We start from the raw sequence: 17,002 nt of genomic DNA on the forward strand, positions 1-17,002 counted from the left end.
AAATTTGTTGTATTTGGTAAATAGGCTACTCATTAATCATTCAATTCATTTAATTCATATTATCAGTTTTCATTCAAATCTGTGTCTCATTAGCTACTGGTCCATGATAAATGAAATAATAGAAAATGCAAATTTATTGAGGCAACCAGAAGGCCATTGAGTAGCCTGTTTGTTTCATTTCAAGCTCTATTTCTTCACTGAATAACAACAAATGTCATCTTAATTATATATGATTATTTACATAATACTACTTAGCCTACACATCATGACAGAAGGACAACTACATTAACTGCTAACTTTAGAATGACAGGTTTTTTAGGGTAACTGGTCATTTACACCTTCAAGGGTTTGTCGCTGGGCTTCCTACAGAAATAACAACAGATTTTTACAACCGATTTACTTTGGATATTTAGCTTTTAGCCTACCTTTGTTTTTATGCTGCTTAATCACCATACACAGAAAAAAAACTTTATCAGCTACACCATAAAGCCGCAAACGTGAGTTATTTAGCATTTGTCATTATACACACCAAGTGTCGATGTACTGAAGCCTATTCTGCCAAAAACTTTGATTACAGACAAGTGCTGTGGTTTGCAAACTCAGTCTTAGGGTCCCTCTATGCATGCTGGTTTTCTTTCCAACCACAATTGCAATCCCATAATTTTAACAAGCTGCTATAGTTTCTTAATTAGGTGTTTCGTGTCTAGTAGAAGGATTGTTTATCTTCTTAAGCTCTATTATGTCAGAAATTGTATTTCATTCCCCATGCTGATATTGTGGCATACACAGAAAGGCCCCAAGACCGCGTTTGGGAACCCCTGGACGAGTGCATGTACTGTGTTATTATGGCAGAGGGCGTACTGAGTCCACTGAAAGGAAGTTTTCGATTGCGTCAGAGCATAGGAGCCGCCTACCTAAGCGACGCGGGTAAATCAAGGGTGCTTGTGCATTCTAACGTCAAGGGAAACCTTCAGTTATTTTTAAGCGATAAACATCAAAGTACATTATGGTAAGTCATCCCAGATCCGACTTGTGATTGTTGTATAGGTACTAACCATGTAACTAATGTTAAAACTAGCTTGCACGGACGCGAACATGATTAGCTAACTTTAAGATGTTCTGAGCTAGATCTAGGTAAGTGCTAACAAGCTGGCTAAATGAGCGAGCACCTAACGAGAACTTAAAAAATATATACGACATAGATGAAACCAAAAATACGATTTAATAGCTAGCTGTATCCAAATAGTTTGCTGAATCTATATCACTGGATAGTGCATAATGACAATGTGTAACTTCAGGCAACATTTGTGGCTTACTTCCGTTAGTTAGCTAGGTAGCTAATCCGTAAAGTCATGTAATTAGCTGTGTACAAGTCAACGATTGCAGCATGCAATCTTTGTTGACATTTGTAAATATTGACTGGAGGCAGGTATAAACAAATATGTTTCCCATATCTATTTCTTTATTTGCGATGGTCACACGACCGATTACACTTTTAATGGTTGATCAGTGATGTTTGATTAAATATATGTTGCTAGTTAGTGACCTACATAGGCTGATATAGCGTTAAATATTGTAAAAAAGATTAAGAAAACAAAAGGCAAGAACTTGCCTACATCTCGCAACTATTGCATTTCTGCTGCAGGGTGAGTTTTGATTTTGCCGTTGCATTTAGTGAAAACTTTATTCTAATATATCTACACAAAGTAGATAGTAACTAGCAACAGTGCTTTCCACATGACCCTCCAGTATTCATGTCATGAGGGTCTCCAATACTAGTAACCAAGAGTATCGTAAAACCAAAAGTAATGACCTTGTTACAGTACTGTGCCATTGCCGTCGTATATTTTGCAATGTGCCATGTTAAAATGATAGAACATAAACATTGCATATGGGATCTTTGCAAATTCCAGTTTTAGGCATGCTGGCCGTGGCTGTCCTTTCTAAAATCAAAGGATTTGACGTTTGCTGTATGGATGACATGCTTTTAATGTCCAGGTCACAGAAATGAAGATTTTTCTACATTTACAAGACATTCCATTGTACTAAGTTAGAATTTCTTTGGCCTTTTAACGTTTTTTTTTTTGTAACATAAAATGGTTGGGAGGGGGCAGTTGAGGTGGTCACCTGACCTTTATGTTGTAATTGTTTGCTGTTTTTTGCAGTCAAAGAAGAAAGGTCTGAGTCTTGAGGAAAAGCGCAGTCGCATGATGGACATATTCTTTGAGACGGTGAGTAGTCACCCTAAGCTGTGTTACTGTGACCAGCTGTGTTACTGTGGCCAGCTGTTTCACAGCTGATGTGTCTGTTGAACTCTTGCTTTTTTAAGTTCTCAAAATTTACGTATTGGTTATGTATAATTTCTCAGTGATTTATTCACAGCGTTTTTGATTAAATGATTTATAACGACATGGGAGCAATAAGCCTATTTGTAGGCAGCTTGAATCTGCCTTAATTGTTCACTGTAATAGGGAGACCTACCTGATGGGGTCACTGCTGATCTGTGTAATGTATTCAGTGAAACTGAGTGAAAGGCAGTACTCTGAAAAAGCGGTGTCCTGGAGGGCATTCCATGAAGCAGGATTACTGAGTTAGCTGGATAACTGCACTAAATAGTACTAGTAAAACCATGTACTTCAGTCCATGTTCCAGACTTGGGCAGGTTTCCGTGTTTTACTCAGTGCAGTTATCCAGCTTACTGGGTCATCCTGCTTCATAAAATGGCACCACAGTTTTCTGGCTCAAGTTCTATGGTAGGGCAGTCTACTCTTTTGAATGCAGAGCAGTGTGATATTTGTGATTTATATTCCCTTACTGCAGTGTTATTTCAAAGGAGTGATCCTAATGAAATCTAATAAAGCAGTCAAGAACAATAATTCTCACCAGGGCTTCAGACAAATGAATTACCCATGGGTAATTCACGTATCTACCCTGTATCTACTGAACTAAAAAAAAAAGAATCAAACAGAATTTTTGGCTGTAAAATTTTCTTTCAGTACCAGACACGGAATTATTCTTTTTGTACTCTATCATTCTTACACGGTTACTTCATCTTTGTGCTGTGAGCATAAAATTAATTTGTTGCTTTGTCTTTGTGTCATTTGAATGACTGAACTTCAGCTAAATTTGGGCCCCAAAAAAGAGCATTTGTCTTTTATTTATTCATTTGTTGTCTCTTTTGCCAGCCAACTTTAACTCCACCTTACCCTGGTTAGCATGAGGCCAGGTTCCCAGTGCTATGGAGCTAATTATTCAACGCCGCCGTGAACCAGCAGGTGGCGTTTAGAGCCCGTTGCTGTGTGAACAACGACAGACCGACTCGCTCATAAACAATCTGTGCAGATAATTACACTTTTCTATGGCATAGAAAGGCTATTTTGTCTCGCCGCAAAAACTTCACAAGCTTCAGAGCTGGTCTTGAACAGAAGCCGTGGATGCTGGGAATTGTCTAGCGCGTGAAGGATGCTTGCATTATGACGGTGGGGTGGGGGGTTTTTATTGCAAATGCTCATTTCCTCCCAGCCCCCCGGCCCGTGGGTGGAATAATTTGTCGTGGTTCTCAGCTGCAGTGTGAATGGTGGGGGATGAAGGGGGTGTGGGTGGGATTTTAATTGCGGGCATGTAACAGTGATATGACCTAAATAACACGGCTTGGCTGCGACTCGCGGTTTGTCGTCATTGCCGCCCTGAGAAGGTCTGCTGACTCTTAATTTCGGTTAGGACATGGGCCGTGAAACCTCTTCTGTCTTCACTCACCGAGCAGTGGAACGACTGTCTCACCAAAATAAACCTTTTGCATTGCAATTACATGGCAGGTTAAAGCTGGATTTTGCATATAAATAGGTCATACTCACTGTTTGTCCGATGCCAGTGGTAACCAACCCTGTTCCTGGCGATCTACCGTCCTGTAGGTTTTCATTTCAACACTAATTTGGCGCAGCTGATTATACTACTTAGCAGCTCTATGAGATCTCTAGCTCTTGAATGAGGTGTGCTTTGTTAGGGTTGCAGAAAAATGTCAATATTTTACCAGCAGTAATTTTGTTCCTTATAGGACACCATTGGAACTAAATTACTGCTAGTAAAATATTGTTATTTTTCTGCAAAGCCGTAGATTGTACCAACAAAATATGTTGGGTTAACTCATTTAAGAAAGCATATTTTATGAACTGTGGTTGGATATGAAGAAAGTATTTTTAAATGCCTTCAAGTAAAGGTTCAGAAATGTATTTACCATCGCCACATCGTTACTTCATTTAATACAAAGCAACGTAATAGGAATTTAATTCTGAGGCAAAAGTTTGCGAATACTTAGCCAGTCATTCCAAACTGTAAAGAAGAGGAAAAATAACACTTGCATTTGACTAAATTACAGGAAGATGTTGATTGTTTCCAGGCCGTTGTCTTATTTCAGATTTCCTTTTTCCTTTTACTTTTTTTTTACTGATCTTAGATATGTATGATTTACTTGCACTTGAATGCGTAGCAGTAATTCTGAAAGTGTTTTCATTGCTGTTGTTTCCATTCAGAAAGATGTGTTTCAGCTAAAGGATATTGAGAAGATCGCTCCGAAGACCAAAGGAATCAGTGAGTACTGAAATGTAGTGACCTTGTTTTGACACGGATGCCCTCTGTCAGACTTGTTTGCACACACAAACACGCACTGCACATTTTACACACGTCGTTCATTATGTCCATATTACAGAGCGGAGTGAAATAACCTCCGTGTTGATAAAGACTAGAACAGAAGACCGAGATTTGCTAACAGCAGGCAATGGACCTAAATTATGGTACAACGTGTTCACAGACAGCAGTGTGGAGTCCTGTTTTATGCAGGTAAGAGGGACGTTTCCATCGGTTCTGGGGGTATAAGGCCTTTGCTCTTGCTGTGAGTGGACCTGGAGGACAGCTGCAACACTATTGTTAAGAGACACCTCTGATTTTATTCAGATGTTAAGGCGCTCTTCCATTGGTGGCAGCACACGCAAACACCACCTGTGTCTTCTCAGACAGTTCCTTCTACATTATAAAACTCACATTCTGACAACATTGCACAAGGCTATGATTCATCACCTGGTGTGGCCTATTATAGTTTTTAAATGTTTTTGCGCATTTGTGTTCTTATTTTTGTTACGGATTCTTGTTGTAGATGCTCATATCTATTACGCGTTGGTGTACAATGCATTTTTAAAATGCGTTAATGTCTGAGGTTAACATATTTACAATGCATGCATCTCCTAGGTTCACGTGTTTATAATGCATTCACAGCGTAGGTTCATTATTTCATTATTTTTTTTGTGTTCCAAATTTCCTCGCTGGTAACATGCAGTTAATCTTAGCACGATGCCTTCTTTATAGGCTTTGCTTTAATTACCCAGTGCAACTGCTTTAAATGCTGTTTGTTTTGTTTCATATGGGATCGATGCACAGATGTTAAAGATCATTATTTGGCGTTCATTTTTAGTTGGAGCGCGTGATCTTGAATGCAGAGAATCCGCTGATAGGCCATCTGTCACAACTGTTTAGAACCGTAATCTATAACGTGAAAGCGGCACAGGTGGTCTGTCAACAGCACCGTGTGGCAACGTGGGGGGGGGGGGAGATGGCTTCCGAGAGAGTGATATGGCAGACAGATAAGCACACTGTCATCTTCTCCCTGTGGTTTTGCTTCCTCTTTGCTCAACACCGCGTACAACAAACAATTGATACTGTTTTAAGAGAGACCCGAACCACCAGTCTGTCAGTAAATACAGGGTTCGGTACCAATACCGGGGCTCGTGGTCTGTCCGCCTCACTGCGTCATACGCGGTGGTTAGGTCTCTGAGAGCTAGGCTATATCGGGTCAGATCTATGAGCCGGGTTTTTGTTGTTACTCAGGGCTCAGGATTGCAATTGGAAGCAATCCTGAGGCAGCAAGCAAGGAACTAATTGGTTGTCCTCGATATGCTTGCTGCTTGATAAGTTTGAGTGCATAGGGTATTTGAAGTTGAGTAGACGTTTGCAGGATGCTCTCAAACACCGGAATTCAGGGGGTAAAAAAACCGTTGGATTGGTCAGCACTTGAGAGTACTGTCTGTGACTCTTACTAATCGCACACGTCTACATGCACACACCATATTTTTATATGCATCTTCAGTATTTCACTTGGAATAAAGGGAATATGGTACAGTATTGGAGTTTGTATTTTACAGTTTTGGAAATATGGCAAACATTCACCAGGTTATTGCGCTTGCATTCAACATGTGAAGACTGCGATGTATGTTCTGCATTGATAGTGGACGGGGGTGTGGGAGCTTAACTGCTCTGTTCCTCTTTTGCACAGCCCCCATGTCGGTGAAGGAGGTGCTGCAGAGCCTGGTGGACGACAACATGGTGGACTGCGAGAGGGTCGGCACGTCTAACTACTACTGGGCCTTCCCCAGCAAGGCCCTCCACGGCCGGAAGCGCAGGCTGGAGGAGCTGGAGAAGCAGGTACCACCGCGGGCCTGCGCAGAACCAGCCCTGGCTATGCCCGGGGATGGGGGACGGCTTAGTTTGGCTAGGATTGCAGCGCCTTGCCCCGCACCGGTGGCCCTTGCGAGGCCGCCTACAAGGAGTCCTCCTCTGACTTGTGTCCGCTCGAACCGGACTTGGGAACCGCGGTGCAGGGAGAAGCGGTGGCTGGTACGGTGGGCCTCGGAGGGGAGCGCATGCTCGTCTACGCTCTCCCAAAAGCGATGGCGGAGGTCGCGATGAACGGTCCGGTGTGCGCATGAGTGTGCGTTCCAGTTTGGGCGGAAAAAGGGAAAAAACATAAGAAGAGAAACGGTTACGCGATTAATGGAGGTTTTGTGAAGCCAGAGGTCCACCTCCCATTCAGTGTCAGTGTGTACGGTAGCGAATGCCTTTTTTGGTATTCTTCAATGTAGCCTACCCAAAAAAACTTGTTCCTTTTACTTCCTGTTTCACTTTGTCTCAACAGCAAGTCCATGTGAGAAACTTCCTTTTGGGGAGTGTACTGATGCTAACACACTTCCTTTCCTACATTGACTACCCATACTAATAGGAACAATAGCTTTTAGGGGTGACAGGTGGTGCAGACTATGTCCGTGCATGACCAGTTTAAACAAAACAGGAAGTTGCGCTGTGCTTTGTAGTGCTCTGTTAGGTGGGGTGCACTATCTGTAAGTGCACGTGATCAGTCTTCATGGACCAGGAGAGAGATGGGGGCTTTTATTCAAATGCTAAATGTATTGTTCTTTGTTCAGAATTTCTTCATCGTGAGTTCTTTCACGTGCAGGAAGTGTAAACAGCTTTAAGGCGAGGTGGCTAGCCAACAGTTATCTATCTCATGAACTTCCACTGTAACCCACTTTCATTGTCACTGTCTTGCACATGATTCTCTGTCTGTGCAACCAGCCCAGAATTGAGATTTTATCAGCTGTTTCCTGTGAAAATGTTCATTCGGGTAGAAAACTGTAGCAGCCTAAACCTGCCAACTCACAGGCAGCCTCACTGAAAAAACTGTTTTCTCTTTTGTCCATGTTTCCACAATGTTTTGTGCAATACAGATAAATTACTGCACAATTTTGAGGCAGCCTGGGTCTTGTTCTGTGAATTAAGTGTGTTTCTCACAAATTACATCATTTGGGGAAATCGGTCGGTGAGGAGAGATGAAACTATTTTTAAAACTGATGTTGAGTAAGTTGCGTAGTCTAATAAGCGTGTGTGTTTGCATGTTCTGGATGTAATATGAGTTATTGCACAATGCAGGTTTTTTCCATTGATATCAGTACAAGAGCACGAAATGTGCTTCGGGAGATTGTATTTTACAGAAATTCAGCTAACAGGAAGTTGCAGAGAAAGATTGTTTCGCTTTCTTTTAGCTTGTTTTGCTTCCAGTAATTCTTATATCTGCAGATATTGTGCGTACCATTTCATTTGTACTGTAGTGAGGATGTAGGACAATTTAAAAACTTTTTATTAATTTTTTTTTTAGTCAAATGTGTATGTGGAATTTCATTGTTGAAACTCACAAGTCACAGTCTTATAAGTAATGAGGAAAGATTAGAAAAGAGGAAATGTTCAAATTCCTGTATACATTTTATTAGCATGGAAGATATCCTTATACAGGTTGTGGCACGTCCAGTTCCATAACATCCAGTTCCATTTAAAAAATAAAAATCCATAACTGTTTTTTATCTGATAAACAGGATAAAAATTTCCCCAGAAAATATGCAACAATCTTTTGACTAGGCTTCTGTGTTGAACAATAGACTTAGACTGCTGATTAAAATCAAGGAATCTGAAACAAGGTTTGTTTGGCCTTGCTGTGTAGATTATGCCCGAGGCAGTGTACACCCTGTCCAATGTACACACTGGTAATCATCTTTCTTAAGTTTCACTAGGGATCTTCTCTGAATTACGGCATTGAGCGTGCACACATTGTGGGAACTCCATCTTCTGTGGGATTGGCCTGAGTTGCATGAACATCAGGAAAACTGCCCTTTTAAAAACTTTTTAATCCCAAATCGTATTCCTCCTTTCCGATGACTGGCAAGCCCCGGGCACCATGTGTTTTATCTCATGAGAACACGATGACAAAACTGGCCTTTCAGGCTCGCCAAAACACACCGGCAGTGCCAGTGTCTCGCTCTTGGATGCGTCATTGACGCTGCAGTGAAACTGCGGATTAAAGGTGTTTTTAATGAATACTGGAATGCCCTGCAGTTATTTGGTCTAACATTCCTTTTTTTTTACGATATTGCAGCTGTCTGAAGCCAAGAAACGCAAAGCAACTTTACAGCAGGCTGTTGAAAAGGCTAAAGTGGGACGTCAAGATACAGTAAGTTCTTAATTTTTCTTTTTTTTTTTACGCACACTCACACAAATTTGCTAAACACACAAATATCTATTTTCAGATGGAACAGTAATTTGAAGACTTTTGGTTTCGGTATTGTATTATAGATGGTCAGCTGGTTTATTGTAAAAAGCTTTGTGTATGTTTCAGAAGAGGTTCTTTTTCTCCACGTACAAGCGAGGATTTCTTGAAAACGAGTGTCGTTTTCCTGTAGGAATCGCCGGAAAGTAATTGCCCTTGTTCCTCCACGCTAGTCGTTTCCTTTCCGAGGAGCTGCAAGTGCCCAAGGATTTCTTTTTAATAGTTGACGAGGGGACAGTTTTCTTGCGCTGTAAGTGCCATGAAAGATGTGAGCATTGGATATGAGGATTTAATGTGGGACTGGCAGCATGATGGATGAGTGTTTCTCCTGCTGTGCTCAGTCAGGCTCATGGGGAATGTGACTGGGACTTTCTGTGCCTTTCTCTTCACAGTCACAATCGCTCTGCGTCTTCTCCAAGGACTCCTAAGCAAAGTAGTGACAGACTTTATAAAAAATAAATAATTTTTTTAAAAACAAGGGGGGAAAATGGCAATAAGTGGGAGTGGTAATAAATTCAAAAAACTTGAATTTGAAAACAATGGCTTGCACAATAAAGATGGTGAAACTGAAGTACATGTGCTGTAACCGTTTTTTCCAGCGTTGTTTTTTTTGGCCGACGAACGCAGCCACGTAACTTGAGCAAAAATTGAGCTTCTTGCCAAATTCGAAGGCCCTTTCTTTGCGGGCTTTCCTGGTAACTCGAGCGGTTCTTTGGCGAACAGGAGAGAGCCGCACGAACAAGGCTTTCTTCAAATCGAAACGCTTTGCGAGGCATCGCTTGTTTTGATCCGTGCCATCAAAGCCAGTGCCGGTGTTTGGATCCAGCAATGCGCATTGATTTATTTTCTGTAAGTGTCAGGCGTGTGTTTGTGAGTCACCATTTTCCTTATTGTTTTTCCTTTTCTTTTGTTGCTGGCGGTATAATGACGTTTGTTTGCGTTTCATCAGCTGGGAGATGGTGTAGAGCAGTGGATAATGTATCGAGCATAGAAGAACAATAGTTTCTTATGGGAGGATGTTTATACCTGTGAAAACGCGTAACCTGTTAGAATAGCGGTATTCGCATCGGATTTACACCGTCCTCGACGTCATCTTCCTCAATAGAATGAAGTATGGCTTGAACTGCCTTTCTTAGTGATAAGGGTTTTTTTGGAGGCTCGTTTCTGAAGTATAATGCTCCAGTGAAACGCTTATCGGCGCTCTGCTTGTGTTTTTGGTACATACTACTGCTGGTGATGAAACCACTGATATTCAGCAAAATGTAGGCGTGGTTTTCTAGCGGTCTGTTTGACATATTTGAGAGTCACACAAGTCTCTCCTGAATAACAGAAAAATAAATAAAAATTTCCATGTTCAGAACAGATTAAAGGGAGGGCTTTTGGACACGTTGTGTTATTTGGCTTCTAATGGTTAATGACTGGTCTTGACTCACTATGATTATGACAGACCCTGCTGTGCTGTGGTGTGACGGTGATCCAGATAGAACTCAAAGCTCTCTCACCCTGGCCGCTGACTCAGCTGACGTACGGCGGACGTTAGCTCTCCAGCGGAAACAGGCCCCCCCTTTTCGCTTAACGCTCCAAAGACCCGCTCTCCCGCAGGAGGAGAGGGCCGCCCTGCTGAAGGAGCTCCGGTCCCTGAGGGAGCAGAGGGCCCAGCTGAAGGCCGAGGTGGACAGGTACAGGGAGTGCGACCCGGAGGTGCTGGAGGAGATCCGTGAGTACCGGCTCTGCTGACGGGACGCGCCCGAGCCAAATCCGCGGTCTGTGCTCCACACATGGAACTGATGTCGCTGGCTTTGGGCCCCTTTAGAGAGCAGCCTGAGGATTGTCACTGGGTGGAGCTACAGATTTAAATGCACTTTGAAAAGTGTACAAACACTCACACAAGACTTTATATGATTATATTACAGTCTGTAGGTAACCATGGAAATGCGTAAGGATAAGGCTAAAAAATGACATATTTCATTTTACACTTCTCAGTTATTTGCATGCATTCCTATATTAAAGGGTCCACATACTGTATTGGCTGCATGTAAGACAAGCCCTGAGAATACCCTGTCAATACTCAGTCGACCTTGAGTCTGCCTTGTGTTTGCATATGTATCTTCCTTTCATCGGTATCTATGATGACGACACTGTCGTCGGGTATAAAGGGATAACCCTGTGGTGTCTTAACCCTAACAGATGCCTTGACATCTGATAGCCCCGACTGTCTCTGCTGTAATCCCTCCATCAGATGTTTCAGGCACAACTTACATTGGACTTGTGGGTCCTCAGATTCCACTGTAGGGTTTTTATTATTGTTGTTCATAAATGTGAAACGATACACCCAGCCTATGGCTTGAAGGATGTGGATTCTTTGCATGTTTTGGGTGTGATATGTTTCTGTAGATTGACAGACATTCTAGCCCAAGGATCTTTTTTTCTGATGGACTCAAAAAAATGTTTCAGTATATAGTCGATGGACGATTGATTACCATAAAGAATCTGAAAGCCTTTTCTGGTGTGGACGAACCTCCCCCTCCCAGTTTACAAAGGGCGCCCTGAATATGCATAACGTTCGCTGGCAATCATGCTGATGGATACGTAATCCGAGGAGGTCTGGAGTAAGTGCAATATATCAGGCGCAGAACCGCCCATTGGCCTGCAGAATAATTATTCATTCACTTAGCGGGTGTCCTTACCCAAGGTCGCTTACGCAACAAATCGGCTGAACGGCTCTCGGCCATATGCCACCAGCAAGTAGAACTTCGGACTGTCTGGTTCCAAGTCTGTTTTCCAACAGTTCCGTGCACTGCTTGGCTCTCCACTGACAAAAGATGAGTACGTGTGATGTCTGAATGTGGGAGGATACCAAGGTAATTATGGTTGAGGCTAATATTAGCCATGCTGGTTGTTCTCTTGTGAAACACTCGTGTGTGAGTGGTCGCGGTCTCCATGATTTGCGATTCATCAGTAAGGTCTGCTCAGTCCCAAGCTATTTGATCGATTTGCATGCCTCTAGCTGCATCCCTAGACTGCAGTGAAAGGTAGACAAGAGTAAACGGTGCTTCTCGTCAACCAGCCTTGAAGCCTCTGGATACTAACCTGTTATTAGATTGGACTTTGTCTATTTCTGTGGGAAGTAAAAATACATTGGTATAAGAGTGCTAGGAACCTACTAGAATTCAAAATTCTTCACCTTGTGAAACCTGCATCTTCTGCCATTGGGATCTTGAGATGTTTGAATCCTTTTCAATTACGTTCTGAGTGAGAGATGAGCTTTGATCTTCGACAGCCACTGTGAATAGTCTTTGTGCAATCTTAGAGTTATGCCCTATCGCCCTACAGATGTCAGAGACATGAGTTGTCATTAGTCTGTCAGGCCTTCTCTCTATCCCACTTTCCTTGCTCTCAGTTAATTAGAATGTAGTGGGGTAAGGGTGACATTTTTTTACATTTACCTGTCAGTTTTAGTGTAGGAACAGTTTAACCCCAGGCAAGAAAAAAATTGCTTCAGTTTTAGCCAAATCTCTAAACTTTGCTGGCATATCGGTGAGAACTAATCCAGTGGGAATGTTTTCAGTAAAACAAAAAGCTGTGTGCTTACTCAAGTAGATTTAGGAAACTGATTGGCATGAACTGTTTTATTAGGACAACTTAATCTTTGGATCTTCTCTGGTCTAAGTTTAAAGTTAAAATGAAACTCCCTTTAATTGAGTAGTAATGAGTTAATCCATTCTTAAGTTGAGACCACGCAATTCATTTGGCAAAATTACATTCACATTTTACAGTGTTATTTAGAGCTGGATTCTGAAGAGCTTATAAATGCAAGGCAACCACAGTGTTACAGCCTTTACATAAAAAACTTAACTACTTTTCAGTTCAGTACCTAACCTTATTACCAGAAGCCAAGTTTTCTTTTCAGTTATTTAAATTGTATGGTAACAATGAATGGCAGATTTATGATGACATTGTGCCCAAGTGCGATTATCTAGGGCAATTACAAAGACAGTTCCTTTTTTGATGTGAATGGATAATTAATACCTTAATGTGAGAATTTTTGCAGCCCTGTTATTCTGGTTTCAATAAACGATCAGCCTGAAGCAAAGGCAGTTTGTATAGTTTCTCCAATAAACCTAAACTAGCCATCATTTAGCACTGATACAAGACTTAATCCCCTGAACGCCAAAACCCATAAGCAGTGCAGTCTTGTTCAGTTCACTTGGTGAAGTTTATATATTGCTTAATGTCAAAGTTCATTAGCCACCATTGTTTGTCACCTGTAAGTGCTAACTTTAGTAATGTCGTCCCTCATTTTTATATCCTCACACTGTCTTACATGCTATTCCCCTCTGTCACGCAGGGAAGTCCAGTGGAACTGCCAAAGAAGCCGTCAACCGGTGGACAGGTGAGCCCATCATTCATAGCTGCTGTTTTTTGCTGCTGTACATTTCTGTCCATCCCATTTTAAAGTCTGAATTTCGTCAAACCATGTGAGAAATGGTGAGAAGGATTCTGAAGAGATAACTAATTTGACGTATCTGTCCACTGAAACCATCAGAGAAACGAAGGAGTCTGTTTTTTAGTAATCCTAATGCGCTGCATAAAATAACATTTAAAAAATAAATTCTATAAAGCTATTTATGTTTTATATTGCGAACAGCGAGACAGTGCCACTCTCAGATAGCATTGACACAGGGGGAATGTCACATAGCAACCTCCTGCAGTCATTTTTGTTTTCATTTGACTGCTTATTATTGTAATTACTGAGCCGGATGTGAACCACACAGTCATTGCACGGTGACATTAACATATTGTGCTCCACAGCGACAGTTTAAATACAGCTTATGTTTACAGTCATTGTGGAACATTCCATTTTATCCAGGAAGACATCAGACATTTTCTTTTCCTCCAACTGCCCCCCCCCCCAGTTCAGTTTAAAGGACTTCCAGCAGACATACACTTGAGGACAGCTTGATAGATAGGTTCTGCCATGGGAGAGATGAGAAAATCTATGAAAGCAGAAACAACCTCTTCACCTCGCCCCAGTGCGGAATTGACCCCTGTCACGTGGCGGGCAGTTGCTGATTGTGTGATCTGCTCAGTGCTCGGAATTGCGCTCGGTATTGCGCTATGGAAATGAACAGTGTGGTAGCGCAGTCAATCGGTCAGATTTTATGCAGTACAGTGCCACAGAGCACTTCACAGCGCATGACTAACAAACAAACAGCGTAAAACAAACCTCACGGCAGTAGCCACCTTAATGCAGAAAATGCATTTATGTAATAGTTTCATAACAGCATATTGCACAGCATGACTCGTGTTGTTTGTGGAGTAGGTGTTTAGCATGGGTAGTGTTTGTCTGAATCTTTCAGCTGTCTTGTCCCAGCAGATAACTACTTAATCTTCAGTGTCTCTTTACATAGAGCCCACAAACCTCCATTTAGGCCAAAGTCAGTAAATGAGTGTAATTACAAGAAGCTTTTTGCAAACTATATGCTATCTGGATTAGTTGCTACCTCAGGTACAGTTTGAAATGATACTGTGCATTGTAGCAGTGAAGTGGATGCTACAATTTGGAATTAACTGAGTATCCATATACTCAGCCATTAGATCTGAATTCATTATATTTGCTCTGGATTGGAGCACTAAAAGCAAGTGACTTTTTTTGTTTGTTCTCAAAAGAATACAAAGTGTACTACTACAGCAGTGTACCAAGACAAAATTGAATAAAAGAGAAAGCTTGCAACATTGTCCAGATAACTACGTGAAGCCTGGTACAATGTGTTTTCTGTTGAAGCTCTTTATATAGCGTACGTAGGTTATAGGCCTCGAGACATAACTATAAAAAAAAATGATTTCCAGCAGAACTCAGAACTTGGCTCGATTAGGCTGCCTTATAAACAAAGCTCTCAGTATGACTTTGTCACCATTTAAGTGTCAAAGTATAACTAAACAACATAATCCAGCATACAGTATACGTACTGTACAGATGAGTACCCTCAAAAACACAGTGTTGCATGTGATTAAAGGCCCTCCTCCCTAACCTCTAGGTTTTCCACTGTTTAGCTTCATGGAGAAGTGCCATCTGACAAACCCGAAGTACAATCCCACGTGTATTTCCATAACAGTCATATTTTTCTATAAAAATCCTGCCCCAAAAGCTGGAAAATCAGGTATTGGATGAGGGAACAGTAAGTGTGAGTGAAAGCATAACTCCCCGAAGGTATTTTTGTGTTTTCACTAGTTTCACACTTCAGCTCCATAAAGCCGTGGGGGGTAGGGGTGATAATTTGGATGTTCTTTCACAGCATCCATAAAACATTCTCACTTCAGCTCTCAAGATACTCAGTTTAGGCACATTAGGCATTGTGTACAGTTTCCATCTTGTCGGGCACGGTCTTTTTGTCTTTTTTGCAGACAATGTTTTTGCCATGAAATCCTGGGCCAAGAGGAAGTTTGGGTTTGAGGACAGCCGCATTAACAAAGCCTTTGGAATACCAGAAGAGTTCGACTACATGGACTAACAGATTCCCCTCCCTTCCTGGGATGCACACTACACAACATAAGTACATACAAAGGACTGTGTGTTTTATTTATTTGACAATGTATAGAAACTGTATATAGTTCATTAAAAAAAATTCTGCAGTTTGAGAGTGTTTTCCCCATCAGACCCAATTCTAATCACCTACAAATTTGAATTTTATTTTTATTTGTTGATTTAAAAATATATACCACCTTAAGAGGCCTGTGGGGGGTGAATGGGTCTATGACGACCACATGAACATCCCAGAGATGCACTGATATGCTCCTGACTGGATGGTAAAGGAGAAGGTTTTTCCACTGAATGACGCAAGAGCTGCTGTAACTGAGATCTTTACAAGGATAGGGGAACAGTGCTTCACTTGGAATGTACATACTGTAAGACTGTGAGCGCAGTGCTTCGCAAAGTTTAAATATTGTAAAATAAAAAGCTGAAGTAATGGGTAGTGTCATGTATTTGTATTTACAGTGTTTGTTTAAAACAATTATTTACATAGTCTATCCTCCTTGGTGCATGTCCTTATAAATGTTCAAATTTGAAAATGATCTCATGAGAAATATTTTTTTGTATCAATTATAGATTTGTGTTTGTAATACGTGCATGTATTGTATAATGAAAATATAATACACATTGTGTAATATATGCATTTAATTGCATATGAAAGGATAATTTTGTCATGATATGGTATTTAGTAATTATACCTCTATGAAAAGTGGGTGTGTTCTAAAGACTAGCTTTTCCTTCTGTAAGATCATCCTGCATATGTGATGCAAAAAGTACATGCATTTAGTCTAGGGTGATTTAAAAACTGACTGGGGCACTCCTAAGTGGTTTAGTCAGTAAAGGCAGTCCCCACAAACCAAGCTGGACCATATAGTCTATACCAGTGGTCTCCAACCCTGGTCCTGGAGAGCTACAGGGTCCACTGGTTTTCATAGTGACTCTGCACTTCATGAATCAATTAGAGCAGTTGATTACACAGTTAACTCAACTCACCTGGTGTCTTGGGTCTCTCTTGGGTGCTGATTTTAAGGTGAAAACAAAAACCAGCAGACCCTGTGCTTCCCCAGGACCAGGGTTGCAGTCCACTGGTCTATACATTATAGATTTTAGCCAGAGTACTGTGTGGCTTTTGGAGTTTGATAAAGTCTATTACTATCCCTTTAAGATAGGTATTTGTAATCTGTTACTCATTTACTTAATAAGGGGGCTTCCACTTTGAGTCTTCCGTTATGAAGAAATGAGAAATGAAACTATCCAGTTCACCCTACTTGCTTTAAGAAATTCTGTCACAAAACAGAAATTATTCATTTTAGAATTTGAAAAGAATACAAGGTTCAATACCACACTGAAGCACCTCAGGATCGTTAATGTCAGGGCCTTGGTTTAACAGCTTATCCAAAGGATGACACAGCCCCTCTGTCCTTGTTCTGGCGCATTGGACTTACTTGGTTCAGAAGATGGAGTGCCACCCCACTGGCCACCTGAAACCCGACCTTTCCAAGGTCTTCCATCCAAATGCTGACTAGGTTCAAAGGCAATTACCCTCAGGT

General features: G+C 41.4%; 1 protein-coding gene across 2 annotated transcripts; it reads left to right on the top strand.

Annotated features, from left to right (window-relative positions):
* Nucleotides 1–850: 850 nt before the first annotated feature.
* mnd1 (meiotic nuclear divisions 1 homolog (S. cerevisiae)) lies at nucleotides 851–15,888 on the top strand. Of its 2 annotated transcripts, XM_064344458.1 has the most exons (8): nucleotides 852–1,009; nucleotides 2,166–2,231; nucleotides 4,530–4,587; nucleotides 6,323–6,471; nucleotides 8,750–8,824; nucleotides 10,523–10,637; nucleotides 13,269–13,313; nucleotides 15,326–15,888. In XM_064344458.1, exons 1-8 carry the CDS (start codon nucleotides 1,007–1,009, stop codon nucleotides 15,430–15,432), a joined length of 618 nt encoding a protein of 205 aa, XP_064200528.1. In that variant the 5' UTR covers nucleotides 852–1,006; the 3' UTR covers nucleotides 15,433–15,888. The 2 variants fall into 2 exon arrangements, with proteins under 2 accessions (XP_064200529.1, XP_064200528.1); XM_064344459.1 differs by lacking the exon at nucleotides 10,523–10,637 and having other exon boundaries at nucleotides 851–1,009.
* Nucleotides 15,889–17,002: the final 1,114 nt, after the last annotated feature.

This window comes from Anguilla rostrata, chromosome 7 (genome assembly GCF_018555375.3).
Source record: "Anguilla rostrata isolate EN2019 chromosome 7, ASM1855537v3, whole genome shotgun sequence".
Classification (NCBI taxonomy): Eukaryota; Metazoa; Chordata; class Actinopteri; order Anguilliformes; family Anguillidae; genus Anguilla; species Anguilla rostrata.

Excerpts from the sequence above, each read along its gene's own strand:
- mnd1 (XM_064344458.1), top strand. Across the intron at positions 6,472-8,749 it reads TGGAGGAGCTGGAGAAGCAG|CTGTCTGAAGCCAAGAAACG; the intron begins GTACCACCGCGG and ends ACGATATTGCAG. Across the intron at positions 8,825-10,522 it reads AAGTGGGACGTCAAGATACA|GAGGAGAGGGCCGCCCTGCT; the intron begins GTAAGTTCTTAA and ends GCTCTCCCGCAG.